Source organism: Ursus americanus, chromosome 6 (genome assembly GCF_024610735.1).
Source record: "Ursus americanus isolate L20-20 chromosome 6, mUrsAme1.1.p, whole genome shotgun sequence".
Classification (NCBI taxonomy): domain Eukaryota; kingdom Metazoa; phylum Chordata; class Mammalia; order Carnivora; family Ursidae; genus Ursus; species Ursus americanus.
This window is the reverse complement of record NC_142132.1, coordinates 33,295,092-33,313,895: the sequence shown is the minus strand read 5'-3', so window position 1 is coordinate 33,313,895 and position 18,804 is coordinate 33,295,092. Positions and strand designations below refer to the sequence as shown.

The 18,804-nt window shown below is 57.0% G+C and overlaps 2 protein-coding genes across 2 annotated transcripts; both read left to right on the top strand.

The window, feature by feature from the left end:
- Positions 1–1,052: 1,052 nt before the first annotated feature.
- CYP26C1 (cytochrome P450 family 26 subfamily C member 1) lies at positions 1,053–8,834 on the top strand. Its single transcript, XM_045810075.2, has 6 exons — positions 1,053–1,256; positions 1,804–2,028; positions 2,506–2,781; positions 4,167–4,322; positions 6,186–6,515; positions 8,457–8,834. Exons 1-6 carry the CDS (start codon positions 1,053–1,055, stop codon positions 8,832–8,834), a joined length of 1,569 nt encoding a protein of 522 aa, XP_045666031.2.
- Positions 8,835–13,421: 4,587 nt separating this feature from the next.
- CYP26A1 (cytochrome P450 family 26 subfamily A member 1) lies at positions 13,422–17,031 on the top strand. The gene is made up of 7 exons (XM_045809982.2): positions 13,422–13,688; positions 13,872–14,096; positions 14,318–14,608; positions 14,695–14,853; positions 15,349–15,483; positions 16,057–16,209; positions 16,499–17,031. Exons 1-7 carry the CDS (start codon positions 13,500–13,502, stop codon positions 16,838–16,840), a joined length of 1,494 nt encoding a protein of 497 aa, XP_045665938.1. The 5' UTR covers positions 13,422–13,499; the 3' UTR covers positions 16,841–17,031.
- The last annotated feature ends 1,773 nt before the right edge of the window (positions 17,032–18,804 follow it).

The following is an 18,804-nucleotide window of genomic DNA, read 5'->3' as shown; positions in this document are numbered from 1 at the left end:
CGGAAAGGCGCCCCGAGATACCAGCTTCTGCTGGGATTAGGGTGTCTCAGTGAAGCTTTGGGCAACAATACTACCGTCTTTTGCGGGGGTCCTGAAGTGGTAGATCAGAAACCGGGGTTGGTGTGGGGAGGTCGGGGAATCTCGACCCCGGGTCTTGCTTGTAGGTGCTTGCAATGCAAGGCGGGCAACGAAGACCTCAATTTCCCTGAAACAAAGCAAAGGGGACAGACCCCAGCCCTTCAGCCCTGGAGTGCCGACAGGGGAAGGACACCTACAGCCTCGAGGGCGGGGATGCCGGAGAGCCCGCGTCAGCCCGGGGCGCGGGGTTCGCCCACCCGCGGAGCGGCGGCGTACAGCCGGGAACTTCTGGCGGGAAGCTGCAGGCCCCGCCCGAGGATCTGCGCGGGGCGCGGCCCCCAGCCCAGCCGGAGCGCCGCGGCGGCTGCCACTCCCTACTCCTAGCCCCCGGGTGAGCGTGCCGCTGCCCACCGCCTCCAATCATTACTCTGCTCCGAGCGCTTTAAATATGCATGGTCGCGTCACGTCGTGTGAATCGGGATCGGTCCCTAGGGAGGGAGCCAACATCTATATAAATGTGCCCTGGGTGGGCCGAGGAGGGAGGGAGGTGGGGCGGGGGTCTGCAGCCCCGGTGATCGCAGCCTACGTTGGCAACACCGGTGAGTTGCTCCTCTGTTTGCTCTCCTTTGCTGCTTCTATCGAAGGAGTGCTGACCCGGGGAGGAGGTGGGAGGGACCGGCGGATGCCGGGCGGGAGCAATCCCGAGGCAGCCGGCACCCCAGCGAGGGACTGGCATTGGGGCCCAGAAGCCGTCGGACTAGAGGAAGGCACGTTCCCTCAAGGCGTGTGGTCACTGCCGCCTTCTACTACCAGTCTGCTTCTAGAGCGAAGTCCTTTTCCGAGATTGTAAATCTCGGTTTGTGCCCGCAAGTCCCAGGCCCTTTCTGGACGGAGCAGGTGAGCACTGCGCGCTCCCAGCCCCTCAGCTCTCGCGCCCCGGGCGCTGCGAGCCGCCAGATCCCCGCAGACTCGCCATGCTCCCCTGGGGGCTGAGCTGCCTGTCAGTGCTGGGAGCAGCGGGCACCGCTCTCCTGGGCGCCGGCCTGCTGCTCAGCCTGGCCCAGCATCTCTGGACGCTCCGCTGGACGCTGAGCCGGGACCGGGCGTCCGCCCTGCCCCTGCCCAAGGGCTCCATGGGCTGGCCCTTCTTCGGCGAAACGCTGCACTGGTTAGTTCAGGTGAGTAGGTCGCACCCCGCCGTGCTCGCACCCCAACACGGCCCCTTCTTCCCTCCCACTGGACCCTCCTCGCTCACGGTGTTCCCAGGGTGCCTAGTCGGCCACATCCTGTCGCCCAGGGGCCCAGAGAGCATACACAGCCCTCGTCTTTGCTCAGCGGCTCCCTTGAAGGGGTCGTATGTTGCCGGAGTTTCTCCCCAGCGCAACTTAAACACGGCCCGACACACGCCAGGGTGAACAGAGGGGTTCGGAGAAGCATTCGCCCAATACCCTGCAAGCACAGAAGCAGGAATCAGGGGCACTTCTCAGCCGTGAGGCCTGGGGCTCTCACGTCCCCATTCTGAGCCTCAGCCTCCTCATCTCACCAATGGGAACAGGAGCAACTACATTTCCCTAGGATAGTCGCGAGGCACATCTGAGCCTCGGTTTTGTACAGCCACGCGCCGGCCTGGAGCAGGGAGTTGTTAGCAAGGGGCGGTTGGGAGGCCTTGGGCCAGACCCCCAGCCGAGGTCCAGCGGCCCCAGCCTCGCTCCGCCTCGCTCGCAGGGCTCCCGCTTCCACAGCTCCCGCCGGGAGCGCTACGGGACAGTCTTCAAGACGCACCTGCTGGGCCGGCCGGTGATCCGCGTGAGCGGCGCCGAGAACGTGCGCACAATCCTGCTGGGCGAGCACCGCCTGGTGCGCAGCCAGTGGCCGCAGAGCGCGCACATCCTGCTGGGCTCGCACTCACTGCTTGGCGCAGTTGGTGAGCCGCACCGGCAGCGGCGAAAGGTGAGCTGAAACCGAAGAAGGGGCCATTGGGACGTCAGACATGCGGTCCAGGCTGGGGCTAGGTTTTAGGGGCACACTTGGAAGCTGGCAGAGACCCCTGGCTAACCAGTGATCGCTTTGGGCCAGTCCCTTACCTTTTTCCGCTTTGATTTATAAAGCCAGAAATGGGACTTTAGGGACATTTCACCTCCGATCTTATATGTGTGATTCTGATACCAGACTGGCGAAAAATCAGACTAGGAGAGGGACCGGGGACGACTTCCTGGAGGAAGTGGCATCTGGAGGCTGGCTGGCTGGATGGGAGGGACTGTATACATCAGAGATCTAGAGGGAATGGCGAGAGCAAAAGCCGGCACATTTAGGTCCGGGCAGCTTTGAAGAGGAGAAAGGGACCGAAATTGGCCTTCTGGCTCCTCTGGAATTGCAGAGGAAGCCGGACGGACCGCGGCCGGTGCTGACCCCGCGGGCTCCCCACAGGTCCTGGCACGTGTGTTTAGCCGTGGGGCTCTGCAGCGCTTCGTGCCCCGCCTGCAAGGGGCGCTGCGGCGCGAGGTGCGCTCCTGGTGCGCGGCCCGAGGGCCAGTTGCTGTCTACCAGGCTGCCAAGGCACTCACCTTTCGCATGGCTGCGCGCATCCTCCTGGGGCTACGGCTGGACGAGGTCGAGTGCGCGGAGCTGGCCCGGACCTTCGAGCAGTTTGTAGAGAACCTCTTCTCGCTGCCCCTGGACGTTCCCTTCAGCGGCCTGCGCAAGGTACTGCCGCTCTGGCCTCAGACCTTCCTCTTGGGGATCCCCAGCGTGGGCGGGTCTTCCAGGCGAAGACGAGGCTCCCTCGGCGCGCCCCACGCGTCACCTCCGAGGGGGTACCGAGGCATGGTCCAGGGTGGGGAGGTGGCATGGTGGGGCGGTGGGCGTCGGGGCTGACCTGTCTTTATTCGCTGTGTGACCCAGGGTGGGGGTGGGGGCGCAGATCTCTGGGCCGCGCCTTCCGGGATGCGCTCCAGACCCACCAGTAGCTGGCTTCCCGACTTTGGGTCTCGGTGGCGGCCGCCCAACCAATCAGCCCAGCTCCAACCCCAGAGCGGTGCCCCTTGGCCTGGCCTCCGGCGCCTCTTTGGAAGCCCGGGTGGCTGCGGAACCGATGGGAGCACAGGCGCCGCAGACATTCCCCCGGCCTAGCCTGGGTTGGAGAGGAGTGGGTGCCGGCTCCTCGCCCGGCTCCGCGTCGGTGGCTCCGGGCCCACTAGTTCCGGATCAGAGAACCGCTGCTTCTTCAGACTTCAGAGCAATGGGCCGGGCAACTAGGAGGCTGCATTTGACTTTTCTTTTTCCGTGAGCTGGGGCTTCTCACTGTACCGATGCCTTGGTTTTCCTCACCTGAATAAAAATACTAGTTATGTATGAAGGTGCATGCCTGAGGCTGATCGCCTTGAATACATTTTCTGAGTTAATCCTCTCAGCCTGCAAAGTGTTCTTCTTTTATTGGTGAAGAACCTGAAGCTCAGAGAGGTTAAGTGACTTACCCAAGATCACACAGCTCATAGGGGCAGAGGCAGGATTCGAGCCTGATCTCCTATGGTCTCAAAACCCAAGTGCTCAGATGCTTTGGCTATGCTTGCTCGCTGAACTTCTACCCTCTTGCCTACCAGCTTACAGAGGCTAATGCTTAGAACATCTGGTAGTGGTCTCTAAGCCAGAGCTTTTCTGGATGCATCAAAGTGTGCTTTCCTCTCTCCACTGGTGCCCACTGCCCCTGCCTGAGTCTAGTGCAGGGAAAGGGCAATGGGCTGATTCCACCTGACTAGGCTCTGTGCCAGGCCTAGGCGCTGAGAGCTGTATGACTGGGCAATTGCTTGACCCCTCTGAGCCTCAGGTTCCTCTTCTGAGGATGACAGTAACTGCTTGCCTTGCTTCCAAGGTGGAACGTGATAATCAAGAGAGACTTATGTGTAAAGATAGTGGATAAGTTCTTGAGCATTCAGTGAGCCCCTACTATGTGCCACACATGGAGCTAAGTTGAGAAGCTTGACACCTGGATCTCAGAGCCAGGACAGTCCCAGGAAGATCTGGGGCACAGGTATACAGGCCTGGCCCCCTCGGCCTTCCTGCCCCATCTGCCTTCTCTCCCCATGCATCAGGGCATCCGGGCACGAGATCAGCTGCATCGGCACCTGGAGGATGCTATTGCAGAGAAGCTTCGTGAAGACAAGGCTGCAGAGCCAGGTGACGCCCTCGACATGATTATCCGCAGCACGAGGGAGCTCGGCCAGGAGCTCTCAGTGCAGGAGCTGAAGGTAGGTATGGGAAAGTTCAACTCCTTTTACGTTCCTAGCAGGTCTCCAAACACACCCTGCATCCTGCCCCCAGCAGGGTTCTGTTTGGCCCCACTTGAAGCCACAGGCACTCCTGGGGCGGTGGGAGGGGGGGGGCGGGGGGAGGAGATGTGGGTTCCAGTCATAGCTCAGCCCTACACACCAGCTCTGTGGCCTTGGGCCAGTCACCATCCCTCTCTGTAAGAGTGTGGAAGGCATGAATCCCAGGCCCTTGCTTACAGGTTCTGGTCACAAACAGTGCTACTTTCCCCACCCCCTTCTTGTCACTCCATGCCTTTGCCTCTGCTGTCCCCCCTGTCTATGAGGCCCTCTCTGCTCCTTTTCCCTACAAACCCTAAGGGCTCTGGGTCAAGCTCCACATCCTCCTTGAAGTTCCCTCTTCTTCCCCAAATTGACACTCTCCTTCCATGAGGCACTTTGTCACCTGGCACCTTTAACCTCTATTTTGCCACTTCGAGGTCTCCCCTGAGAATTAGAGCTCCTCCCCATTTATATGTAGAGCACAGGCAGTGGAGGAAAAGAGAATGGCTTTGGAATGGCTCCCAGGACCTGCTGGAGAACCCAAAAAGGAATGGAGAGCCTGGGGGTGCATGGGAAGGTTAGAAATGGAAACACCTCAACCCTTCCAAAAGGAACTCCCAGTCATTCTCTGGACCTTAATGTCCCACTTTCCAAGAGCCATGAATGGTAGGGCTCAGCCTTAGTTTCTTCTTTTCATTATGGGGCTAATAATCTTTACCCTGACTTCTGGGTGGTTATACGATCTGGAAGAATCCAGGGGGTTAGAAGTAGATAGATGAACAGTGGGCTCATGAGTCCTGGGAGAGCCCCTGGATGGGAACAGTTCTCTGCTGTGAAGGGGAGTGCTTGACAGGGCTGGGGAGGGGATGACAACGCTCTCCAGGTCAGGAATCTTCAGTTCTGGTCTGCACCTCCGGGGCAGGCCAGGCAGATGAGGCCTAGTCCTGAAGGACCTTTCGGCTCCCATGTTGTCCAGCACAGGCAGTTGTACTTGGACCGGGTTTCATTCCAGAGACATTATGATGTATCTCTTTGGTGTCAGGTTCTTTGCTGGGACTGAGGAGATAGATAGCTCTGAGCAAAACACAGCCCCTGTCCTTGTGCCGGAGGGGAGGGGTACACATTCATCCTATGATCACACAAATCAATGTATAAACACAAACTGTAGGTGCCACCAGGAGCTGGGAGGGCAGAGCGAGGCAGTGAGGGTGAGGGCTAGGGCTTGGAGGATGAAGCCACCAGGGCCCTCCTCTGTCCTTGGTCAGTGCAGACTGGGAAGAGGTCGTCACCCACTGGACCACTCCACTAAGTGGGAGGAGGAAGCCGTGATGCCGCCTTTGCGTGGAGGCTGGCGCCGCTGCTGCGGGTGCCTTCCTCGTCCCACCCCCATTCCAGTTCGCGGTCAGGACGCCCCGCAGGGGTTGCAGGCAGCATCACCAAGTGGTTAACAGCACTGGACTACACCGCCCCTGTAAAAACAAGGGCAGTAATTGTGCCTCGCAGAGTTGGGATGAGAATCGAAGGAGTTAATACACTTCAAGCACAAAGAACAGCACACTGAGTAAGCTCCCAGCCTTGTCTCTGGAAGCCCTTCCAAAGATCCTGGTTTCGGTCGTTGCTGTCTGGGCCTTTCTCTAGCGGCCGACTTGGGATTCGATCGACTCCGGGCTCGCGCTCGGAGCCGCCACTCTGGCTTTCGCGCCACGGTAAATCTGGGCCCTTGGCTTCCCAGCCCTGGGGCGGCGAGGCCTTGCGGCCAGGGCCCGCGGCCACAGACTCAGCGCCGTCCCGGCTGTCTTGCAGGAGACGGCTGTGGAGCTCCTCTTCGCCGCCTTCCTCACCACGGCCAGCGCCAGCACGTCCCTCGTCCTGCTGCTCCTGCAGCACCCGGCGGCCGTCGCCAAGATCCGGCAGGAGCTGGCGGCGCAGGGACTGGGGCGCGCGTGCGGCTGCGCGGCGGGGGCCGCGGGGGGCGGCGCGGGGCCCCGGCCCGACTGCGGCTGCGAGCCCGACCTCAGCCTGGCGGCGCTGGGCCGTCTGCGCTACATCGACTGCGTGGTCAAGGAGGTGCTGCGCCTCCTGCCGCCGGTGTCCGGGGGCTACCGCACGGCGCTGCGCACCTTCGAGCTCGACGTAAGTGCGCGCGCCCGCCCCGCCCCCCGCCCCCGGCCACCTGGCGCGGGGCAGGGCGGGCGGGGCCGGGGGATTAGGACCGCGAGGCCGCCTCTTCCCTTCCGAGCCTTCGCTTTCCGCCCAGGAAACGGGCCGAGCTCGGTCCCATTCCCCCGGATCCACGGTTGAGGGGCGCGAAGCCCGGCGCCTGGCGAACCAACAAGGCTAGGAAGAGGCTTTCGGCAGCGGTGAGGGCCAGCCAATTCAGTTAGAACTGAGTTTTATTTATCCGATTGAGAGAGCACGAGCGGAGTGAGGGGCAGAGGGAGAAGCAGACTCCCTGCTGAGCAGGGAACCCGAGGCGGGGCTCGGTCCCGGGGGCTCCGGGATCATGACCTGAGCGGGAGGCAGCCGCTTAACCGACTGAGCCACCCAAGCACCCTAGAGCTGTTTTAGAATAAAAACATACTTTTCTCCACGCAACACCCCCTCCTTAGCCAGTGTGAGTGGGGAACAAGGAGAGCCCCCCACTGTGTCCCGTACCCCACTCGCCTACTCCCTCACGAGCTCATTGTTACCCCAGCCTGGCTCCATCTCTATAAGACCTTGGCCAATTCCCTCTTCACTCTGGGTCTCAGTTTACCCTCTAGCAGGAAGTGGCCTTGGTCCCTTCCAGCTCTGACACGTCAGTCAGGTGGTGCGCCAGGGCTGTGAGACACAGTGGCAGCATCAGACAGTGGAGCCCTCGTTTGCCAAACTGAGGGTGTTTGCCTGAGTGGCTGTCACTGCAGGCAGAGATTGGGCACCTCCTTCCCTGAGCCTTACTTTAAACACTGAACGAACCTCCGTGGTGCGTTGCATACCAGGGGTCCAGTGCACCATAGCGACTGGCATTCTGCCCTGGAGGAGTTCATGGTGGAGAGAAAGGAGGCCAGGACCAATAGCTTCATCCCAAACTGGTGTGAGGAAGACAGTGCTCCTCAATGCTGAATAACCCAAAACATTTTAGGGGCTGCCATTTGACATGGAGCAGTGAAGGGTCAGGATGGGGACAGCACACCAGCAGAGAGGAGACCATCCAGACAAAGGTGGGTGGATTAGTGAGGTGTTTAGAAGTGTCTTGGATGCTGCCTCTTGGAATTCATACTTCATTCTACATTCTAAGGGAAACAGAGGAAGGGGAGCACAGGTCCACCAGGGGGAGTAGAGGGGAGCCATCCTCCAGTTTACAGTAGGAACACTGAGGTCTAGAGAGGTGAGAGAGAGCGAGCGAGCGCGCATGCTCCTTGTTCAGGCTAGGGAAGCAGGATGGGGGGGGGGGGGGTTGGAAGACACATCCAAAAGTAGAATAGTTGAAAAACCTGGAGGTGGGTAGAGGAAACATGAGAGTTGCCTTCCAACATTTTAAGGATGCCTGGGTTTAATTGCCATGTGCATCTTCTTGAAGTGTGGCTACCAGACCTAAATATTGTGCAGGTAATGGATTGGGGGTGGTACTGTTAGTCAGTTTTCAGTTCACTGCAAAGAAGAGCTTTATTCTTGGGCTGACCGTAGAGCAATGAGGGTCCTTTGTGTTGCTCCCACCCAGGCAGAGGGTAGGTGCAAAACTAGAACTTAGGTCTCTTGACCTAATGTCAGAAGGAAAAAAAGACAAAAACAAAACACTGAAACATAAGCACCAATAGATCACATTTAGTGATCCTTAATACATATGCCAGACCGTTATTAACAAAACGGGCGTTTTTGTTCTTATTTTATCAGTTAAGAAACAGGGTCAGAGAGCTTGAGTATCCAGCCTTAGGTCACACAGCTCACCGGAGAAGGAGCTGAAATTGGAACGCAGAGCGTTCTCCTAGCTTGCGGCTTAGACGTGCGTTACTGCAGGCCCCCGGGGCGGAGGGTGGGTTCAGGACCCGATTCCAAGCGCCTCGTAGTCAGGCGGGTCTCCTCACTTCCCCACAGGGCTACCAGATCCCCAAGGGCTGGAGCGTGATGTATAGCATCCGGGACACGCACGAGACGGCCGCGGTGTACCGCAGCCCGCCTGAGGGCTTCGACCCCGAGCGCTTCGGCGCGGCGGGCGAGGATGCGCGGGGCGCCTCCCGCCGCTTCCATTACGTCCCCTTCGGCGGCGGAGCGCGCAGCTGTCTCGGCCAGGAGCTGGCACAGGCGGTGCTCCAGCTGCTGGCGGTGGAGCTGGTGCGCACGGCGCGCTGGGAACTGGCCACGCCTGCCTTCCCCGCCATGCAGACCGTGCCCGTCGTGCACCCGGCGGACGGGCTGCGGCTCTTTTTCCACCCGCTCGCGCCTTCGGCAGCGCGAGATGGGCTACGCCTCTGAGCCGCTGCGCTTCGGGACTTGGCCCGGGGCAGCGACGCGCTGTCAGCGCCGCCCATCTGCGGTTTCTCAGTGCCGGGTCGGGCGCTCGCTCCCTCGTTCAACAAACGGTCACCAAATGCAGCTCTGTGCCAGACTTCGAGGGAGGAGGAGCGCGAGCCGGAGCCACGGCGCCCCGGAGAAGGGCTCAGGCCGGCGGCAAGGTGCCCCCTGCGCTCTGCGCCCTGAGGAAGGAAAGGTCGTGAGCCTAGCCTCTTAAGCCTTTCCCCGGATCTCCAAGCAGGGATGAAGGGAACAGATCTTCACTAGGAGATGCGGGGCCTCGCCTTCCGGCGCCACGCCCGGGGGGGTTGCCTGGATCTTGGGGCGGCGGGGCGGATTGCTAGGGCAGGATTGGACGGTGCCAGAGACCCAGCAAATGCGGCTGGACCTGCGACCCTTGGGAGGAAGCGCATCTCCGGCCTGGCTTTGGGCCATAGTAAGACACACCGAGAAGGCGCCCAGCGGAAGGCCCTCAGGCAGCTGACCTCGGCTTGGTGCGCCGAGGCCACTCTACCGGTCTCAGTCTCGGCGGAAACTCAGAACTGTGGGCGCTTCCAGGGCTCTAAATGGCTCAACATCATTGTTCTGCTGGCGACTTCTTAAAAGAAAAATTCCTACTTCAAGAACGGGCTTAATCTTCCCATATATACAGGGGGGGAATAGGCACATAGAGGTGTCTCTAAGGTTGGATTATTTTTATGGGAGGTTGAGACATAATCAGAGAGGTTTGAGATATTTCTACCCCAAACAGGAAGGCCAGCCAAGAGGTTTCCTGGCAGCAGTTGAGTGAGGAGGCTAGGGCTTAGCTGAGCAGCTGCTCCCTGGTGGGAAGGTGTGGGGTAGGGGTTGGAAGATACCCACGAAAGACCCCCCTTCCCCCCCCCCACAAGAGTAGCCAGAGCTTTCCTCCTGAGCATAGCCCAAGAGCTGGGCTAAGGATTATCCCTGTAGCTCCACCTCCTCTTTTGCTTAGGAGAAACAGGCAGAAGACTTCCCGGAGGAGCTAGCAACGGGCTCCTGGACTCCTTGGCCTGTGCTCTCCTCCACCTCATCGCTTACTCCCTGCTCCAGCCTCTGGGCCTGTGGCCACTAGGTAGGGCTCAGCCCTTTGTCCTTTCATAGTGATCGCGAGGTTGGCTTAAGGACTCCAACACAGAGGTTTCCTCCAGTGTTTAAATCAAAGCCGAGAGCCTCCAAGTGTCACCATTCCCATCAGCCCAGTGCAAGCTGCCACCCATCTTCAGACAGTCCAGGGCAGCTGGACATGATGGGTGAGTGAGGGAAGTTGCCGCCCAGGCCCCGAGCTGACCCCTTAGTGAACCAGAAGGAAGCTGGTGCCCTCCTGACCTTATGCTTAAGGTGGATCCCCGGGGCCAGAGGAAAGGGGGAAGCAGCAGGCACAGGCACGGTCGGTAGCTCAAGAGCTCAGCGGGCCCTTCCGAGCTCGGCTGACACCGCCATAACCCCCATCCAGGGCAATTCATCACCCACTGCTGATCGCAGACCGGGCGCCAGGCCACGGGCTCGGCAGGCACTGGAGCCAACAAAAGTGGCAGAATTGGGGCCTGCCCTCAGGGCGCTCCTGAAGCTGCAGAGACCACATCCGGGCTGAGAAGCTCCCATCAGGGAGAGGGGGCAGGAGGACCAGGACTGGGGGTTGATTCTGATAGGGGGAGAGAAGACAAATATGGGGAGGAGGTTTCAGGTGTAGGTGGTTCCAAGAAACTTGGTTTACCTGTTTTAGGATCTGTACTCACTATAGGCTCCTGTAGGGGCAGCTCCAATTTCCCATTGATAATATCCTGTTCAGTAATTTCAGGGAACACCTGAACTCCTGTTGTGGTACCTCCAGATTCTCCTACGAAGGAGCATTCTGGTTCTTGCCCTCCTGGACCGCATATGCTCATGAAGGAGGTAGACAATAAACCAGCAGAGCACCAGAATTGGGGCTGGTGCTAAGTGCTCTCCACAGAATAAAACAGGTCTGTAAGACACAGTACCTGGGGCTAAGCTCTGCAGGGTGGGAAGGGAAGACTTCTGTGAGGAGGTGACATTCAACTTGGGAAGGAACCAGCCACCGGTGACCTGGGAAAGGAGCTCCCCAAGCCGAGGAAACAGCAGGTACAAAACCCTGCACCCCCAGACAGGAATGAGTGCTCAGGAGGTAGGAAGGGGTTGAGGGGGAAAGGTGGAGGCTGGGTCCTTCAGCGGCCAGAGCTCACCTGACTCCGGTCTACCTCTGGGTCCTCACTCCCCTCCTTCAGCAAAAAAAAACTACTGTCCACCCCCAACCCTTAGCAACAAGGAGGCTGTTTTGTAAACATCTTGGAAATATTTTGTTTTCCAGTGAACCAATCCTCCTCCCCGCCCACCACCACCCAAGAAAGCTTCGCAAGTTTTCTAATGGAAGTTCTTATCGGGCTGATAATTTATTGACCCCCTTCCTCCATTCAAGATGTTCTTTAATGATCTTCACTCTCACATTTAATCCTTTCCTGCCCGACGCCCCCGCGGGTCTCGATGGGCAGATTTATTAAAATTCTCCCCCTCCCGCGGCAATTTCCAGAACGCAGGCCCCACTCATCTCGTGACCCGGCGCGCGCTGAACTTGGCGAGGTGGCCCTGCAGAGTTCACTCGGATGTCACGGTCCGGCCTGCAGGGGTCACAGGCAGGTCAGGGCAGAGGATTGGGAATGGGCCCCAGGTCACGCCCCCGCTGGCCGGTTTTGCTCACCGGCCCGAACACGGTCTCGAAAGGGGCGGGCCCAGAATTTCTGAGAATTACTTCTGGCGAGTCTCGCCGCGTTCCCGCCGGTGCCAGAAGTTGGCCGGCACCGTTTACAGTCGCCAAATCGTGCGAAGGCATGACAGCGGGAGAGACCCTTCCCTAGAGCCTCTGAAACGCCCGAGTCCAACAAGCCCTATGGCGACTCCGGCTGGGAACGTTGCGGGCCCGTGCGGTCCCTACCACTCCACAGACATTTTCCACTCCCGCCGGCTTTGGGGACCATTGTGGGAGGGCCACGTATTTAACAGCTCTTAGGATCAAAGAGTTTTCCATTTCCAAGGGACGCCTTCCAAGGCGTGCGGCGTGCTCCTGCAAGAGCCCGAGTTTATGTTTCGTTTTCGGCGCTGCTGGTGCGTTCAGCCCTGAAACCAGGGATGCCTGTGGGCCGGCCAGGTGGGAAGTGGGGTGCGCACGTGCACTTTCCGCAGTGTCCGAGCTCCCCGCATTGGCTGCAGTAGCAGCTGACTGCAGTTGGACGAAGGCCAGAAGGACGGATTCCCTCAACACTCCCATTAGGGGCCGGCAGAGGCCTGGGTTGAGGGTCGAGCACCCCGCTCACCTGGGTGGCTTCTGTGGGCGGGAGCTGGGAGAGCGGAGGAAGGTTCGTGGGCCCCGAGTCCAGGTCATCCGGGTGAAGTAACCTAGCGCGCGCGTTGCCGGGAAAAGTATTTGCAGCTAAGGGTCCCTAGTTGCAAACTCTCAACTGCCCCGGGGTGTAGACAGATCGGGGAATTACCGCCTTCATATTAAGAAGAAGGAAACAGGCGCAAGGATGTGTGGTGACTTGCTCAAGGTCATGCAAGTAGAGATGGAGCCGATCCCGAAGTACAGACTCCCAGGCTTTCCTTCGTCTATCTCTGTCACCTTATCAGCCCAGGTCTAAGGATCCTCTTCCCTTCTGCCTAGCTGGGGCTGTGACTCCCAGGGCCCTCGGAATCCGGACGCCAGCGGCGGGTTCGCGGAGCGCTGGCTGCCTCGCGGTGGATGAATTGCCCCCGCGGTCTCCCACTGGGGCGTCAGAGTCGGGGCTCAGACTTGTGCAAGGTTGTACCTGGAGACCTGAGGGACTTGGAAGCTCTCTTGTACCCTTAAGTCGGACCTTCCAGGACTTCATGAGTGCTAGCCTCCATGAGGGGTTTGGGGAGCTAGGATCCATGATCCGTGGATCAGGTCTGACTCCCCTCCGACTCTCGCTTAGGTCGTGGCCCTGGATTCTTCTGCGGGATCTTCGGGAGAATCGGGAGGTTTGCGTTTTGCTCTGCGTTCTGGACCTCAGTTTCCCCAGTGTGGGATCTGGCAGCTAGTCGGTTCCTGAATGCACTTCCCTTTGCTTCCCCAGCAGGTGGAAGGGAGCCCACGCGGCGCCTGAGAATGGAAAGCCATTGAAGGCAGCTCTGGCCTGGGACCGCCCGTCGGACCTGGCGGGGTGGGGGGGGGGGGGCGCGGGATTCCAAAGAGACTGCCTGGAAGTCCAGGGCTTGGAGTTTCCCGCTCCCAGGAGCCCAGGTGGGCCTCTGCCGCCTTCTCGGAGCTCCGCACACCTTGTAAGGGGGAGGCAGGCTACTCCTAGCCCCGCACCCCAGGAGGCGCGCTCCGAGGGAAGCCGCCACCGTGCCGCCTCTGCCTCGGCGTGGAACAAACGGTTAAAGATTTTGGGCAGCGCCTTGCGGGGGGAGGAGCCAGGGGCCCAATCCGCAATTAAAGATGAACTTTAGGTGAACTAATTTGTCTGACCAAGCTAACGTGGGCAGCACCCTGGGCCGCCTATAAAGCGGGTGCGCGGCGGGGTTGGGAGCGCTGGCGGCGGCAGCAGGTGGCGTGGGAGGCCGCGGCGCGCCATGGGGCTCCCGGCGCTGCTGGCCAGTGCGCTCTGCACCTTCGTGCTACCGCTGCTGCTCTTCCTGGCCGCGATCAAGCTCTGGGACCTGTACTGCGTGAGCGGCCGCGACCGCAGCTGCGCCCTCCCTTTGCCCCCCGGAACCATGGGCTTCCCCTTCTTCGGGGAAACACTGCAGATGGTGCTACAGGTAAGGGAGCTTGGGCGGGACGGGACGATTCCCAGGAGCCCGAGTCGGCTCCGGGCTTCCATGAAGCCGGGGTAGACGTCCCCGAGAGGGAGGTGAGTACGGCTAGGACCGGGGCTAGCCCGAGGCGAGGCGCTCCGAGGCGCCCCCTCACGCCCGCCTCTCTCCTCCGCTCTCCTCTCCCAGCGAAGGAAGTTCCTGCAGATGAAGCGCAGGAAATACGGCTTCATCTACAAGACGCATCTGTTCGGGCGGCCCACGGTGCGGGTGATGGGCGCCGACAACGTGCGGCGCATCTTGCTCGGGGAGCACCGGTTGGTGTCGGTCCACTGGCCCGCGTCGGTGCGCACCATCCTGGGCTCCGGCTGCCTCTCCAACCTGCACGACTCCTCTCACAAGCAGCGCAAGAAGGTGAGGGCGGGGGTGGCGGTGCCTGGACAGGCAGGGGGACCTCGTCGGCAGCAGGGGTTCAAGGAGATGGCTGCCCGGCGAGCCTTAGCTGCATGAGGTGACCCGCTCACGGCCACTTTGGCCGGGAAGCGCCTTGGGTCTGGCGGGGGTGGGGGTGGCTGGAAGGGGATCCCGGAAGGCGAGGGGGGGCGCTTTTAACACTCTTCCTCCTCGGAGCTCAGGTGATTATGCGGGCCTTCAGCCGCGAGGCGCTCCAGTGCTACGTGCCAGTGATCGCTGAGGAAGTGGGCACTTGCCTGGAACAGTGGCTGAGCTGCGGCGAGCGCGGCCTCCTGGTCTACCCCCAGGTGAAGCGCCTCATGTTCCGCATCGCCATGCGCATCCTGCTGGGCTGTGAGCCCCGGCTGGCGAGCGGCGGGGACGCGGAGCAGCAGCTGGTGGAGGCCTTCGAGGAAATGACCCGCAATCTCTTCTCGTTGCCCATCGACGTGCCCTTCAGCGGGCTGTACCGGGTGAGGGAGCGTGCAGGGTGAGGCGCTGGGGGCGCGGGGGCGCGGGGCCCGGCGTCTGCTCACTGCAGTGCGCTCTCTGCGCTCAGGGCATGAAGGCGCGGAACCTCATCCACGCGCGCATAGAGGAGAACATTCGCGCCAAGATCTGCGGGCTGCGCACGGCCGAGGCGGGTAGCGGCTGCAAAGATGCGCTGCAGCTGTTGATCGAGCACTCGTGGGAGAGGGGAGAGAGGCTGGACATGCAGGTGAGGGGCGACTTCAGGAAGAGGCGGTGCGGAATTTGGTCCCCCGGCTTTCCAAGCGCGGTAGCCCAAAGCGCACGCCCGGACTCCAGAGTGGGCAGACCGCCCAGACACCGGAGACGGAACCCGGAAGGCTGAGACACCGGGTCAGGAGAGCTGTGGCAGAGGCTGCAGTGGAACAGGGAGCGTCCCCCAGCCCTACCCGGTTTTACAGGGAAAGCTGGAATTTGCAAAATGTTAATAAAGAATGTTGGGCGATTTTAATACAACCAAAGCTTTCATTCAAGAATTCCCAGTGTAGTGAGATTTTACTGGCTTTCCTGCTCTAGCTGAATTAAAAGGACCATGCATTTGGTTTTTTTTTTTTTTAAAAATGTAGCTTTCCTTGGCTTTCTGTCCGCAAACTTTTAGCCCTTCTCATCTTTCCAGAACTTTCAGTTTGGTTCTAAGTAATTGCTGTGTAAAATTGCATGCACACTTGTCTTCTTCCATTCTTAGGCACTAAAGCAGTCTTCAACCGAACTCCTCTTTGGGGGACATGAAACCACAGCTAGTGCGGCCACATCTCTGATTACTTACCTTGGGCTCTACCCCCATGTTCTCCAGAAAGTTCGAGAGGAGCTAAAGAGTAAGGTAGGGGGATACTGGGGTTCCCTATTAGCTTAAGAAATTCAGCTGCTCCCTAGCCAACTTGCCAATATGTAAGTGTGCCGCCTTCTCCGAATATTTTGAAGTGCAGGGCCCAGGGATGGGAGGGCAGCTGGGGAAAGAGAATTAGCTTTGTGAATAAAAAGGAAGGAACTTTGAGCCTCGATCCCACTCAGGAAGGGTTTGATCCTTGTATTCCTACCCCTTCTCCACTTTTGGCAGTACGTTCGAGATTTTTCAGATAGATTCCACTTTCTTGAATTTGTCTGTTCAAGGGGATGAATGGGGACTCCTAGGTGGTGGTGATGGGGGCGGGGTTGGGGGGGAGAAGCTTTGTGGTTCTAAGTGGGGAGCAGCAGTCTCTTGGAATTGTAAATAGATAGTGGATTTGGGCCAAGGGGCGGAGGCAAATGGTCATTAGCTGCTCAGTTTCCCCCTCACCCTCTCCCATCATGGGCCCTTTGGGTCTAGCCGCCACTTAAGCCCTGTTTCCGTCTGCTGGGCTGATTTTATTGGAGCACAAAATAACCGTTCACCTCTGTATGACTGTTTTGATAGGGTTTACTTTGCAAGAGCAATCAAGACAACAAGTTGGACATGGAAACTTTGGAACAGCTTAAATACATCGGGTGTGTTATTAAAGAGACACTTCGACTGAATCCCCCAGTTCCAGGAGGGTTTCGGGTTGCTCTTAAGACTTTTGAATTAAATGTAAGTTAAAAGTTCTCTTCCTGCTCCCCCCACCCCGTTCCTTTTGTTGCGGTTTTAAATCTCCCCTTGGCTTCTCTGTGCATTGACTTACATTTCTTACGCTTTTGATATCATTATCCTGCCCCAGGTGGACACGTGTTTCGGTAGTCTGAAGGTCTGTCTGTCCTGTCTCCCTCCTCACACTCTTTTTTTTCAACTCATAATTCCTCCGGTTATCAGTGACGGCTTTTTTGTTGTTGAAAGTTAGATTCCAGTTTGTCAGCCCTGGGGCCTTCATCATCTTTTGCAGGGCTACCAGATTCCCAAGGGCTGGAATGTTATCTACAGTATCTGTGATACTCACGACGTGGCAGACATCTTCACCAACAAGGACGAATTTAATCCTGACCGATTTCTGCAGCCTCACCCGGAGGACGCATCCAGGTTCAGCTTCATTCCATTTGGAGGAGGGCTGAGGAGCTGTGTAGGGAAGGAGTTTGCAAAAATGCTTCTCAAAATATTTACAGTGGAGCTGGCTAGGCATTGTGACTGGCAGCTTCTAAATGGACCTCCTACAATGAAAACCAGTCCCACCGCGTACCCTGTGGATGGTCTCCCTGCGAGGTTCACCCATTTCCAGGGGGAGATCTGATGGGTGCGAGCGCCCAGAACTCAGACCTATTTGAAGTGTACATGAGTTTTTACAGTGTCATGTTGATTTTATTATATTTAATTTCTAAAGGTATATTATAATATTTATGTGTGTCTACTACAGTACCACAGTCTTTAAATATTAAAATAATGAATTTGGATAGTTTCCAAATAAAGTAAAATCTGAAGGTGTTTGTCTTGCATTTAAGATTCCTGTGGGGAAAGCTCACTGGTTTTCTATTTGTATATTTAACCCGATTTCCAAGTGTCTACCTGCATGGCTTTATTTGTTATCTGTGCATATCTATTCTTTTGTGAGGAAGAAACTTTCGCTGTTATTTCTCTTAACCGTTATTAGAAAACATAATGTATGTGTGTGTGAGTTAGTCCTTTGCAAACGTTTCTATGGTTTAGATACCCTATTTAGAAATACCTATTGAAGTTAATTTTAGATTTTTTTTTTTTTTTTGCTTGCTTTGCTTTAGGGAAAGACGGTTTTGAAAAGGTAATACTTTGAGAACTCTCATACTCTAACATAACACCTTCAGCCATAAACTTAGTATGTTTAATAAACATAATAAATCCATGTTGTTGCATAGTGCCAGCACTGTTTTTCTGAAGGATTCAGGTAAGAGAAAGCCGGTCACTCTGATTATGGACGGTTATTGACCAAAATGAGACCAGAAGTTGCATATGAAAACAGTATTGGAAGAGGCTGGCCTCCTGTTTAGATAAGCTGGTCCATGTTTTCTTTATTGAAAATAAGGCAGGAGGAGCAGATTTAGCAAGCTGACAGATAAAGTTTTTATCTATGCCAGGCAATAGGGTGTGAGCCTGACATGACTGATAAAATGGCCCAGTCCTGACCCTGTGAACCTTGGCTAACCTCCGTGAAAGCGCAGTATGGTCACATTTCTGACCCTGGCATAGCCATGTTCTGAACTGAAGGCCAGACTCCCAATCCAGAAAGGTTAGCCCCGGTGACTTGCTGATGCAAGCACATTTCCAGTTTTGAAATGGCACAATCTGCTCACTGAACCTCTGATGCCTTGTAGGTTTTGGACTTTAAAATTTTCATTACAATTTTAGAATTTGGCAATACTGCAGAAACTGGGTGGTCCAAATAGGTATTTGAAAAGGGTTCTCTCTACAATTAGAGTTACAAGTTCTACCTGACTTTATTTTTTAGGGAGAACTTGGATTGTACTTATATTCCTGGAATCCTCTAATTTTTCAGGGGTGTTTACATAATAACTTTAAATGTCTTATAATAACCTTATCATGTTTTTATTTTTTAATGAGAAATTACAGGCTTATTTGGTTTCAGCCAAAGCTTTAGTGCACCTTGGTGTGCAAGATGACCCCTCCCCTACTAACGTTTGCCCCAGAAGCTTCCAGCTAGAAGCCCGCTAGCCTGAGGACATTATTTCAGGTAATTTTTAAAAGGCCATTTTATAAGGGTTTCAACATCTTTCATTTTGTCAGAGGACAGTTAAGCGTTTCAAAATAACATCTTCAGTGACTCCCTGACTGCGTCCCTGTGAACATCTGCAGAAGAGAATCGGAACCATTTTAGCATAGAATTCAATTTCTTAAATCCACCTCTATTTTCTATCTGGAGAGCTTTGAGGAAAGCACTTCTGGCTTGCATTTCCCAGGTTACATTTCGCCCCATTATGCTCATCGGTTACAGAGTAGTGCAGAATTTACCTTGCAAAGACGTTAAAAACACACTCTCTGATAATACGCTTCGTGCTGAGTAAAGGCGGTTTGGAAGTGTTTCATACAGCCTGGGCGGCTCAGCCGTTAAGGTCTGCCTTTGGCTCAGGTCATGATCCCAGGGTCCTGGGATCGAGCCCCACATCGGGCTCCCCACTTGGTGGGAAGCCTGCTTCTCCCTCTCACACTCCCCTTGCTTGTGTTCCTTCTCTCACTGTCTCTCTGTCAAATAAATAAATGAAATCT

Coding starts and splice junctions, on each gene's coding strand:
- CYP26C1 (XM_045810075.2), top strand. CDS start 1,053: ATGCTCCCCTGGGGGCTGAGCTGCCTGTCAGTGCTGGGAGCAGCGGGC. Junction 1,257..1,803: donor CGCTGCACTGGTTAGTTCAG/GTGAGTAGGTCG, acceptor CCTCGCTCGCAG/GGCTCCCGCTTCCACAGCTC. Junction 2,029..2,505: donor CGCACCGGCAGCGGCGAAAG/GTGAGCTGAAAC, acceptor GGCTCCCCACAG/GTCCTGGCACGTGTGTTTAG.
- CYP26A1 (XM_045809982.2), top strand. CDS start 13,500: ATGGGGCTCCCGGCGCTGCTGGCCAGTGCGCTCTGCACCTTCGTGCTA. Junction 14,854..15,348: donor GAGAGAGGCTGGACATGCAG/GTGAGGGGCGAC, acceptor TTCCATTCTTAG/GCACTAAAGCAGTCTTCAAC. Junction 16,210..16,498: donor TTAAGACTTTTGAATTAAAT/GTAAGTTAAAAG, acceptor CATCTTTTGCAG/GGCTACCAGATTCCCAAGGG.